Raw genomic sequence first — 13,085 nt, 5'->3', positions numbered from 1 at the left:
TACCAGAATTTGGTATGACTGAACAGGTCACAAAAATCCATATGTGGGACCATGACATCAAATGTGGGCTGAACACTCTGATGAGGTTGACTTGGAGATCAGCTAAAATATCATTTTCTTGTGCCAAGTTCCTCCAAAAAATATCACCAAAAGTCACAGAAGAGCACCAAAACCCAGGATATGACAATTAAGCATAATGCACTAATCAAAATAGATGAAATTTGAATGAATTTTCCTACAAATGAAACAGCACACATCTGCACCACAACGCCATTCACTGCTCAAGTTTTGCTGCGCGCATTCACTTTACGAGAAGAATTAGCTTACCCAATATTAAGATGCATGTTGTATGGATGAGTTCCATGTTACTTTGATCAACTTTTATGTTCATTGATTTGATCTCGCTTATTCTTTCTTATTCATACTACATTGATGCTATATTTTGCATAAAGAGGTATAATGTGTGTAGAGTTTGTGGCTTACACTTATGAAAGTGTTAATTTTACATGTTATTGTGAATATTGGATAAGTTGTTGTTGTTATCATGATGCACAATGTATACTGAGTAAGTGTCACGTACCACGCAGCACTACGTAATACTTGCTGCAGTTAACATTTCTATTCCTCTTTCTCACTTGACCTCCCTTGGTTTTCACATGCTAGTATTTCCCTCTCACTTGGCGTTTTGTTGTCATACACCTTCTTCTTCCTTCTTTTTTATCCTCTCCTCCGTTCCTTCTGCTTACCTGGTTCTCTCTCTCTCCCTCTCTCTCTCTCTCTCTCTCTCTCTCTCATATGCCCCTCTTTCCCTGTTCCTCTGTTTATTTATACTCAACTATGCCAGTCCATTGTTTGGAGCATGTTTTGCTGGGTTTTTATTTTTTTACCTTTTTTGTAGAAATACTTTGTACACATTTAGAATTCCCTGTAATGAGTTCAGTGCAATATAATTCAATAGGTACATTGTGCATGGGGTGTGGAAGGGGGACACGGTGAGAACTTTTTGCATTTTTATGTTGTAAATTGTGCAATTTGATGCATCTTTTTTGCGTCTTTTATCGACTTGAAACGGCCCCGCTTGTTTAAGGTAGCAGGATATTTTGATGTGGATTATTATTGAACTACATGTATTTGCCTATAAAGTGGTAGCATTTAAATAAACCTCTTGTATTGATTTATTGTTACAATTAATTTCATGAACGTTGTCTGTTAAGCAATCAAACAGAAAAGGCATGCTCACGAGGGTGTATATACAAAAGGGATATTTCACCTCCCACACTAAGGTGATTTTACATTTTCAGAGCTGAAATTCAGCTATCTGGTGCAAACTTTTGGTGCAATACTTGGATTTTTTTCGAGCACCCCCATCCCCCCCGAAAAAAACTTATGGAAATAATTTGGACTTTTTTCAGGAAAGTGTTAAAGGGATTGTATAGTTTTGGTTGAGACCTAATTTCAGGTTTCTAACATTTTTTGGTGAGATAACGAGAAACCTCTTACGAAATATGAAAGAGCATGTAATTCTATGAGGAATTCAACGTTTAATTGATGAAAATTGGTTTGGAAATGGTTGAGATATCCAAAAAAAGAGCGATTTTAATTAAGTGTGGGACCCTCACTTTATTACAATCGCTTTGTTTTACTTTGTTTTTGGATGTTTTAGTTATTGCAAACCCGATTTTCATCAAATAAACTTTGAATTCCTCATACTATATCATAAGTGTTTTCTCGGTATCTCGCAAAAAGTTAGAAGCCCAATTCTCATCTCCACCAATACTGTACTATCCCTTTAATAGCAAAATCACGGCATTTAGCTCTTCTTCCGCGTGTACACCATCTATGTGTATGTACAAAGTCTAATGAGGTAGAGGGGGAGGGTGTGGGAGGGGGATGCCCCCTCCCACTCGACGGAGCTTTTACGTTTTTAAAATCAAGATAAAGCGATCTGAAGCACACTTTTTGTGAGAAATTCGGGTAGTGTGATTTTCCCCCTGTTTTTCCCCTTTCTTTCTTTCTTTCTTTCTTTCTTTCTCTCTTTTTTTTTCACGATCAACCCCCCCCCCCCCGGTTCCGCGGCCCCTGATGTTTACGGCTTGCCCAGTCTGTAATAGGCCTACGTGTCCTAGCTGTCGTAAGATCAGTCGTTTTGTAATGTCTGTATTTTACGTGTTTCATTTGATGAATACTTGTTTTGTAATCCATGTTGTCTCTTTTACGATGTAATTCTATGTACAATTCAGTCTTATGACTGCGAGACACGAATACCTCAATAAAATTCCTTTATCGAAATTATATTTGTAAAAGACTCGTCAATTTGTAAATGGGACGATATGGAATAACATAAGCCTTACTTTTTGTGAGTTTTATAATCGTTGAGAAGAGTAACACTTGTTTCATTATAAATGTTCTGTTTTTAAGACGATATACTAATTTCTATTTTGAAATTGATGTTTAATGCTGGTAAATCAGCTGATAAGTTGGAAAATATTGGTTGTAAAAATCTACATTATACGTAATATGCGTGATACAGAGAGGAATGTACGTCCCTTCCCTTCTTTCAAGAATGGAAACTAGCAAACAAACCGATGGTTAGACAAATTTGAAGATTCAACAGTTTGTTCTCATACTGGCTTTCCCTCTAAAAGGGCAAATCCACACACACACACACACACACACACACACACACACACATTTCGGTTCATCTTACTCATACACAGACGCACAAACGCACACACCCAGCGGAAAAACAAAAATGTTTGACGTCATTCAACATACTGCTTGTGGACGAGCAAATACGACGTTCAAAGTTTAGCAGACCTGTATTTCAACATTGGGGCATTGGGGCATGCCCCCCCCCCTTTTTTTTTAAAGCACCACTTATCAATTATGTTACATGTTTCCGACGGTTCTTGCTTCAGCTCAGGCACCCCAATCAAAAAGCAGCTAGTTGCTCTGCGCGATGACTTCTTGATTGCATTGTCTACTCTGTAAGAAAGGTATCGACGGTTTTTGGCAACCATGTCAGGTAAGGATCACAGTTTTCACTTAAATACCTGACTTCTGTTTTAGGAAGAGAATAAAGATTATTCCATTTAGAACGTTAATACTGGTAAAGTCAAAGGACTCTGTGTACATCAAAATAAAGAGACCGTTACTGAAATCGAAATTGCTCTGAACTAATTGCGGTGGCACACTGACAACATTAGGTCAAGTTTAAGAGGCTTTTACTGCAGCAAATTGCAGTTGTATATCGCTGTGATAAAATGATTACAAATGTCAGTCAAGCGAAAGTTTTGGACATGGTATTTTTGAATAGGCATCGCACTGTCTTCTCACCACAGCATTAGAGTTGATTGTCCAGTATATCTTCGTATAACATGACAGATAAAAAATATTGATAATGCTGACATAATAATACAGGAAAAAGACAGTTACAACACAATTTTTAAGGAAAATGGGGCTGGAAGTGTCTTGTTTATTGTTTACGTTACACACCACAACACATACACGCACGCACACACACACACACACACACACACACACACAAATCAGATTATGACTGTCTTACTGTATATGAGGTTTTAATATAATAAGTGTATAATATGAAAAATCGGTTTGGGGTAAAAATTTCAGCGATGAAAAAAAATGCCTGCTGGGGAAAATATCAAGGGTGAAAATGATAAACGTCGTCAGAGATAAAAATGAAACGGGTAAAAATGTAAAGTGTGAAAATGTCGGTGAAAATGTTAAGCGTACATATAATGTATGAACGTCTTAGATATAAATCTCGGAGGTTAAGAATGTCACAGGTAAAAACTGAGGAAAATGACAATGATAAAAACCTCCTAGGTAAAATGTCAGCGGAAAATATCGAAGGTGAAATATACTTTTCTCTTGTTGTATACTACTCTCAATGAACAATTAAGTTTTGATTCTATAACTCTTGATTACCTTCCAGTTTAGTAATTGTGAAACAGATAAAGCTAACAACTGCCTGCAGACAGTTCTTTCATCCATAGAATGGACAACATGGCGACCTCATGTAGTAATACACGGCGTATTGATACAAAAATAGCTTATCTATTTTGGGGATTTTTACCTTCTGTAATTATTCGCATTAGTGCTGAAATGCTTACCTCTGACATTTGTAACCCTGACGACAATATGGCATCTGTAATACAAGTAGGCAATAACAAGAATTGTCAGGTATGTAGCCATAAATTCACACGATCATCTTTTATCATAATGTTCACTAGAAGGAAAAGGAAACAGTCTAGATGCAGAAATAACAATTAATATTTCTTCGATAGAATAATAAAAATATCTGAAAACGATTGTGTGCGGTTTGACACACGCACACGCGCACACGCACGCACAACAAACAAAAATCTAGCCCTAATGCCAGATTTCTCTTTCCCTCTCTCACTAACACAAAGACTTCTCAATGATCACTCAAATATTGTGCAAATACGTCTGCTGATGGATGAGCGAACGCATTCAAAGGTCGGGAAAACCCGTTGGTATTAATCTTTAATGTGCAATATGCTCCGGGTCTGGTTTCATTGCATGAAACGTATTACTAAACGTGAAGTTCATGTCGACTTCCTGCTTTAGCGCAAACACCACCAAGAGCAGAGAAACAGGAACTGTTGCGCTGTACAAAAACTTTTAAATTCTGGTGTACTGTACACTCTGTCAGAGAGGTATCGACAGTTTCTCTGTCAAACATGTCAGGTAAGCTCTTCGATAAAACCTCTTACACCTAGTTCGTTATTGTGAGTAAGAATTATCACGACTTCTCTCAAATTCTTAGAGTTATACACATACTATCATGTGAGATTTGTTATTGACTATAATAACTTTTATCAGCACGTTGCTCATTTCACAACAAAATGAAGAGAGGCGGTGGTACTAGCATCTAAATTCAACTGTGTTGGACAGCGCACTGACTACTGCTTCTCCATCCATACACAAAACAAACTTCGCTGTATATTCCTATAAGCTGTTATTTTCGCGAGGGTATACTTTTCGCGAGGGTATACTTTTCGCGAATTTCGCCAATCACTGATGAATCGCGAATTAAACAACACCCGAAAATATCTCGAGGTGACAGACATCAGTGCTCTTATACGATAACCTTGTTTTACCTCAGTGTCATTAATCGCGAAATCAATATCTCGCGAAAATGTCCGTAACCAACTCATTAGCGAAAATATCTGTACGCGAAAATAACAGCTCAATTATTAGCAAATGGTGAACACTAACTAACGTAAGCCGGAGGAAATTTGAGACAATGGGAATGTTTGCATAGACAAGGCATTGTCTCTTTGCCACGTTATGGAGACTGCCGAAACGGAAGTGCCTCATTGACAATGCCTGCTTGATTTATGATTAGAATCATATTTCTCAGTATCTTCTCGTGCAATGTATTGAAAAGCTACCAAAACCAGGCTAACGCCAAGCGATGTCTCATCTGAATATTACTACTTTATACTGGTATATGTTTTGTTAAGTTGACACAGCTTCCAAAGCAAGGAATTATCGTGAAGATCGGAAGGAGCTGCAAAGTAAAATATATATTGAAACAACCCCCTGCCGATTTTCATCGGCGTGGGTAACAAATATATCGATCATGCGTGTGTATCACTGTTTTTGCGTTCAATTAATGATATTGGTCTGCAACCGCGGCTTGGACACAGATCATCAATTCGTAATTTACGACTCACGGCTCAGTCCCATAGCACTCTTTGATTTTGACACCTGTCCATTACTCTTGTGTTGGGAATATTTAGAAGAAGTGAATAAATAAGCAGAAACAAAAAGAAATCTGCATGCATGAAACTGATGTGTAAAGCCTGGAAAACTTGAAAAGTTAATTTTCTCAGAGTACAACACAATATTGCATTCAAGTAACTGGCTTTTATCAGGGACAACCAGAGAAAACCCACGCACACTTCATTCATTCATCGCAAAGTGCAGACGCTTATCAACGCTATACAGTGGTCCATTGCCCCAAATACACACAATAAAGTACAAGTGTACAACTGGTACCCGTGAAAGACCAGTAGTTGAATATGGGTTATCCAGCCGTTTTGTCTTGTCTTACAAAAAACAAACAAACAAAAAAACCAAAACAAAAAAAGCAAATTCAAGTTCAAATATGAAGGAAATCTTATGAAGACGCTGAGATGACTACAAGTGTGAGAAGACTACAAGTGTATTACATTCGATGTCTGCAATTGTATGAATTTAGTTGTGACATTCTGAAACAACATTTATCAATAAAGTTACTCGCTTCTTCCAAAGATGCACTAGAGAAGAAGTTTTGGTTTATGAGACTTCCTGAAAATGTGAAAGCACAGATAATTCATTTAAATGACCCGTCCAATTAAATGTATGTTGACCTCTGTACATGCCTGTTGGTCTGTACATAATCACTATACTTCATCAAAATATGAATCATATGATATTTATAAACATTTTTCTTAAGTCTTCTGCAAGCTGTTTAGTCCCACCTCAGACATATTCCAACTGTAACATCATCTTCATGTAACACCTGAGCTGAACAATTATATCGACACAATTATATGCCATACCATTTATTGGTACGTCAAAAACTTGTCAGAAACATTTTTATACAAAAGGAACATAATCGACTACTGTTGTGGGTAAGTGCAGGTGGTAATAGCAATTCTGAGTGGTCTTTAAAAAGATCCAGCTCATTGTTCCTCGGATAATAGGGAAGAACAAGACACTGGGTGAACTGAAGTAACATTTAGAAAGTTACATACTTGTCAGATGCATGGTCCTATTCAAGATAGACTAATTTCTGTTCACCACGAGAGATTTTTTTTTTTCCATAAGAAGATTTATTCGCGAAGTTTGATTGCTGTGGGGATCTCAACCGTGTCAACTCTTGGCACGCTACAATTCTCGAAACAAGCTCATCAGAGAATAGCTTGGAGTTGAACCCCGCAGAGGGGGTGGGGGGGGGGGGCAATAATGTCAACAATACCCTGAAAACATGTGCATATAAATATGCTATAACGCTCTTTGCTTTGGGTATGTAGGCATACTCACATAAAGACGTGTCAACAATCGATCTCTTCCTCGTACGCCTGTACAACGATTTTCCTCTCGTGAAAAAAGGGGGGAAATGGTTGCCGTTTCTGTAAAGACCGGCGTAAATCACATCTGTTGACGTCTGAGGTGTAAATTGTATGAGATGAACAGTGAACGGCCTCTATACTAGTGCAAAGGGGGAAAAAATCGCATTTGATGAACCATGAGGAGCTTAAAATATCCGTCTTCGCCTCGTTGAATAGAGCGCCCCATCTGTAGACACCTCGTACGAAATCGTATACCAGTGCACTCAACATGACAATTCAAATAATGAGCGGTGGATCACTGTCAGTGTGTGTGGCAGGCTGTAGTATATGAAAAAAAGGAGAGCCAGTAACACTTGTTGTTCCTATATTTGTGATTTTGTATACGCTCTCAGAAAAAAAAAGTTTAACTTCGCACATTTGTACCTTTACCAGTGACACATTATAACATAGGAGCTTCTTTACTTTCAGACCAGAAAGACGCATAGGTCTTAGATAAAGTTACATCTTGAATGTGTTCTGCGTTGTAGGCCAAATCAATAGAGATGACATCACAGCCCATAGAGAAAGAAACAGCATGTATTGTATAAAGAAAGAAAGCTGACTACAAAAGAGTAATTTGTAAATGACATGTGTTCTTTTTACAGACAATTTTATTGGTCATTAGTTTTCATCATGCTTTTATGTAAACTTTCTCACCTTATTTTCCGTCCCACTTTCAATTATACTGCTGTGATTTCAGCCCCTCCATCCTATGAGCAAGCAACCAGTGGTGCGCATGGCGTGGCTACCATCCCTGCAACATCCACGACCGTTCAGCCGCCCGCACCGTATCCACAGCAGAGCCAGCTGCCATATCCTCCGGGGTCGACCAACCCAGTCCCGTACCCACCTGCTCCCTACTCCAGTGTACCTTTGGCACCAGGCACCGCTCCGGTCGGAGCGAGCACTGTGCATGGGCAATATACAGTTCAAACAAGCTATCCCCATATGAATGTTCAACCAGGGATGAATACTGTTGTTGTAAGCATGCTACATCGTGTGTTTCTTGAATTTCCGACAGCAACAATAAATGAAGCACTCATATTAGTTCAGATATTGCTACATTATACATTTCTTATGAACAATTGGTTCATCGTGGTCATAACAAAATCATACATACTTTTTTTTTCAGCTGCCTAATATATACTAAATCACCAAACTCATTAAAATTTTTACATTGATATTTTTATATTGATATGATTTATATCGATATTGTTTTCATGTTCACCTGAACTTATGTAAGACTCAAGAATTTATCCCTTTGAAGCTTCTCATCATTACTTCACATCTCCAAATCATTAAACGGAGCTTAGTCCATATTCCCTGCTGGCAAGAACACAGTGTCCCACAGTGTGAGAACCACAGTGTGAACACATTGTGAACACAGTGTAAAATATCATCACAATGTGAAATAAAGCATTACTATGTGACCACTCTGTGAAAACCACACCACAGTGTGAAATCATCTTCACACTGTTAGATTCGAGCGTTTTCGTATTAGTAGCGTTCATCTTTTGCTTTGCTTTGTTTTGCTTTGTTTTGGGGTTGTGTTACAATTCCTTAAAATTAGACATCGACTATAACCTGCACTCAATTTTTGATTACACATTCTCAGTGAAAATTAAAAAGGTGGGATGTTTTTTGTCGACATGTGATCTTCCTCACTGACCTGTTTGTTTTTGCTTGTTTTACGTTTCCATCAGACCGCACCACAAGGGGTGACTATCATACGGCAAGTGCAGCCGATGCCAGATGATAACTTACAGTGCGCCATATTTGTTACCCTCTGCTGCTGCTTCGTGTTCGGTTTGATAGCTATTGTGAAGTCACAGGAGGTGAGATTTGTTTCTCTCTTTTTGTAATAGGTCTGATGTCTGTATTAGAAAGGACGTTCTCTAAGATCAACTGTACGTCTTATTTTGTCGAAAGATAAATCTGAGTAAATTTATCGAAGCGTTAAACCTGCCAGAAGGGTGGGCGACTGGAATAAATTCCTGCTATGCGCAGCATTTAAAGTATTAAACGAAAAAAAAAAACAATAGAGAATATATCATACTCTCATGATTTTATTTTGGTTGTTCTTTTATGTTTCTTGTAATTTCCTTGTCTCGCTCTGTCTCTCTCTTCTCTCTCTCTCTATCTCTTTCTTTTTGCATTAGTTCATCGCAGATTCCGTATCTTATATGCATGAAATTACAGAATGAATGGTCTTTTGATCCTTCCTTATTGCAGCGAACATCAAAATACTCTGAAAATATTACGCTTTATTTTGCCGGCGGAATGTGAAAGAAACAGATATTTTCAATTCATAATATGCTTACATGTGACTTTGTTGACATTCTTTCTTTCTATTCTCAATTCTGTAGATACCTGGTGTTTTTTTTTATTATTAAACTCATATGTCATTCCTTGTCGGTCATGTTTAGGTTTGAGCAATCCTTATTACATACATTATGACATTATTCATCAACATCCAACTCAATTATGCCTATGGGATGTGCGAGAAATTGATCCAGTTCAATCACTACATTGTCATTGAACAAAAGGTGATGCACAATATACAAAGTATACAAGTATAAAAGAGGCAGGGCCTAAAGAAGTTATAAAGAATAGCACATTATGTGCGAATGAATGTCTTTCCAATACTGACAGTTTAAACAATTTTCTTCGAGTATGCAATGACGTTCTGTGGGAAATTCAACTCACCACGATTGCCTGCATAACATGGTTATTCCATGACTCGTGTGTTAATACAGGTATTAACACACGAACACCGTGCAAACACAATTATTCATTATGCTAATGTATATTAAAATTAAATATTTTTTTTTCGCAAGGGAAAGTGTCCAACTGTTTGTAGCAATGATAAACATAATGAGGTAGTTCCAGTTGAAAATATTTCCTACATCATCATCACTCTAATCATCGCATTGCCTCTTTGTTGTTGTTGATATGGTGGTATACATCATTTCCTTTCCCTAATCGCTGGATTTGTTGAATTCCACAGGCTAGGCGTTTGCACATGGCAGGCGACACAGAAGGAGCGCGGAGGGCTGCGAGCACGTCGAGGTCGTTATCTACTTGCGGCGTCGTCGTGGGCCTCGTTCTGATTGGGGCCTCCCTTGTGCTACGATTCGTAGCTCTCAGTTATTAGTGTTCTCCTTGAGCTCGGTGGGTTTCTCGAAAACGTGTACAACCTGGCCCAAGCCTACTCTCAGCCTAAAGCCCACCTCCCCCTCCCCCTTTTTTTTTTTAAATAAGCGATTTCAAGTTGTAGCAATGATGCCGGACAGTCCAGCTAGTGCTGAGTAAGAAACTGGAGCTAGGAAAAGCTGCCATGCAGCAGTGATTAAGAATTATTATGTCAATTAAAGGAAACCAAAACCCAAAGAGAAATGTGGATTGGGTGAAAGCAGCAACATTAGTAGAACACATCAGTGAAAGTTTGAGGAAAATCGGACAATCAATGCAAAGGTTATGAATTGTTAAAGTTTTCCTGTTGGTACCGCTGAATGAGGAGACTACAGAGGTTATATGACGTCATGTGTGGACAACAATATAAAGAAAATGTAAAGGGTATTCAACAAATATTCATTTTTCATGAAGATTACAATTTCGATCAACTTGATACTGACATAGGATGTTAACGGTAGTAATTATTACCCCTGCTTTCTGAAAGCGGTTAGTCAAGTGCTCTGTAATTATACTAGAAAAGTGAAAGCATATTGACTGCACGATGAAATTTTTAGGGCTAATAAACAAAGTATAAAAAATGTATACATAGTTTCAAACCAAACTTGTTGCATTATGTATATTCTGAAGAAAAAAAAATCGATCTACGAAACTGACTAACCTTTGATAAAGAACGAAATTATCTCTTAAATTATAAGGTAACTATGACCTCTACAACACTGGTTAGTCATTATCATTCGTATGTATGAATTATCCAGTCACTATATATCGCAACGAAGTTCATCAAGTAGATGATCGGATGAGCAGAGAGCTCAGGCACTATAAGATAGTTTAAGACGAATGTTAAAAAGTTGCACATTGATACAAGGAATCAATGACACAAGGAAATCCAACTATGTCAGTATGTCAACACAAGTAATCAAAAAAAAAAATCTTTAAAAGCGTTTTACAGGTTCAGAAGGATCTGCACTAATACTCTTTTACAACCAGGGCTAGATAGTGAATTATGAATCAGTTGGTTTAGAGCCTTTGTGTATCCGAAAAACAAAGAGTAAAATAAAAAGTGATCGTATCATTTTTTTTTAAATCGTAGAAGCTATAGAGCATTGTTGTACCAATGACAACAGGGAATGGAATTTCATCAAATCACTTCTGAATTGCCATAATGATATTAATGATACATGGTGCCACAGGTTTTCAGACCTGCAACCTGACCCCTCCCCCCCCCCCCTTGGTTTGCCTCCAGTGTCGGACTCATGGGCCTTATAATGTCTAGTGTTGGGCTCGTGGGTTTAATAACTGTTAAGTTCATGACTCGTGGATATCGGATTCATGACGTGCACCCATTAGTTGTTTTCTAAATTTACACATTCATGTCCACTCTACGTGGTACAAAAAAAAAAATAGAGATAACAGTTTTATTCCATAACAGTGTTTTTAAGATTCACAATCATTTCTGTTTACTCACGGCAGGGTGTCTTATTGTTTTTCCATTTATTCATTTTTTTTTTGAAATAAGTACATCCTTTATTATTCTGTGAGGCTGACCTATAATTCAGCTGCACAAAACTGCTTTTCGCAGGCGCCCTGCACCTGCAGTCTTACGTGTATGGATTATGTATATATTATCATTCACTAATTCCTTCCGCTGAAATCAGGTTAAATCAAAGTCTTTCTTTTTTAACGTGTGGAGGGATGTGCACTTCTGAACAAAGGAGTGCATTACAGGATATCGGCAACGTACTGTATGGAAATGATCTCCTTTTATATTCTATCCGTGGACGCGTGTATTTGGATGGGTCACTTTTATTGAATTTCGCGTTCTATTTTTTATGCTACGTTTATACACCAATTATATTGATTATACTTATACGTTTTTGTATAATTTGTTTAGTTCTCATTTTCATTTGAAAAAAAACAACAACCTACTTTGCTGTAATTTTACCTTCGTGAGTCATATAATATATATGATATTATACATACTATATTCATATGTAAATGTTTGTCATTCTTTCCTTGTTCCATTTTCCCTACTTTTTACAAGAAGTTATTCATTCCCTCACTATGCATCTATACGCACCAATCATTGACAACTGACATACACATCATTCTCTTGGTTCATAATGGTGGTAATGTCGAAATGCACCTTAACTTCTCCTGGGCCCCGTCTTATAAAGCCTTCAAATCAATCACAAGTCCCCAAATCAATCGCAACTTGCATTGAAGCTCTCAAAAAAATTGCGATTGAGTTCTATCACAAGTCTTTATAAGACAGGCCCCTGCTTGCTCTCCATAGATTTTTTCCATTTTCTCTATTTCTCTCCTCACCTTCTTTCATCTTACATACTTTCAGTATCTTGTTATAGACTTATATCAGAACTGATGAAACAATATACAAAATCTATTTTCCGTTCTGGTTTATAGCTCCACACATAATTATTACATCTATTTTTGTCTGTTTGTGGACACAGCAGCAAATGCTTTATGAGTAAGTGTCATGTAATATTTGGTTATTGTAAAACTTTTACAAAAAGGAATGGCAAGGTCATAGTACGAGAGTGGAATCTTTTCGCACAGGCCTATATCGCTGGCTAAAGTGGTAAAATCAGGTGGTATGATTCATTATAAAGTTACTGTTTTTTAATGTGGTGTGCAAAGTTCACTGATTGTACTTTCATGTCTTTCCAATCATGTAATGTCTGCCCATTTTTCTCACATTTCCCCTTCCTTTCTCACTTCAAATTT

At 37.5% G+C, this 13,085-nt stretch overlaps 1 protein-coding gene across 2 annotated transcripts; it reads left to right on the top strand.

The window, feature by feature from the left end:
* The first annotated feature begins 2,957 nt into the window (after positions 1–2,957).
* LOC139718389 (uncharacterized) lies at positions 2,958–11,552 on the top strand. 2 transcript variants are annotated; one of them, XM_071629860.1, is made up of 4 exons: positions 2,958–3,025; positions 7,849–8,129; positions 8,852–8,983; positions 10,156–11,552. In XM_071629860.1, the coding sequence occupies exons 1-4, from the start codon at positions 3,019–3,021 to the stop codon at positions 10,300–10,302; spliced, it is 567 nt and encodes a 188-aa protein (XP_071485961.1). In that variant the 5' UTR covers positions 2,958–3,018; the 3' UTR covers positions 10,303–11,552. The 2 variants fall into 2 exon arrangements, with proteins under 2 accessions (XP_071485961.1, XP_071485960.1); XM_071629859.1 differs by lacking the exon at positions 2,958–3,025 and adding an exon at positions 4,495–4,734.
* Positions 11,553–13,085: the final 1,533 nt, after the last annotated feature.

Source organism: Diadema antillarum, unplaced genomic scaffold (assembly GCF_040938485.1).
Source record: "Diadema antillarum isolate AM-2024a unplaced genomic scaffold, OU_Dant_1.0 scf00000093, whole genome shotgun sequence".
Lineage (NCBI taxonomy): Eukaryota > Metazoa > Echinodermata > Echinoidea > Diadematoida > Diadematidae > Diadema > Diadema antillarum.
Note: the sequence above shows the minus strand (reverse complement) of the source record. Positions and strands in the feature narration are given on the sequence as shown.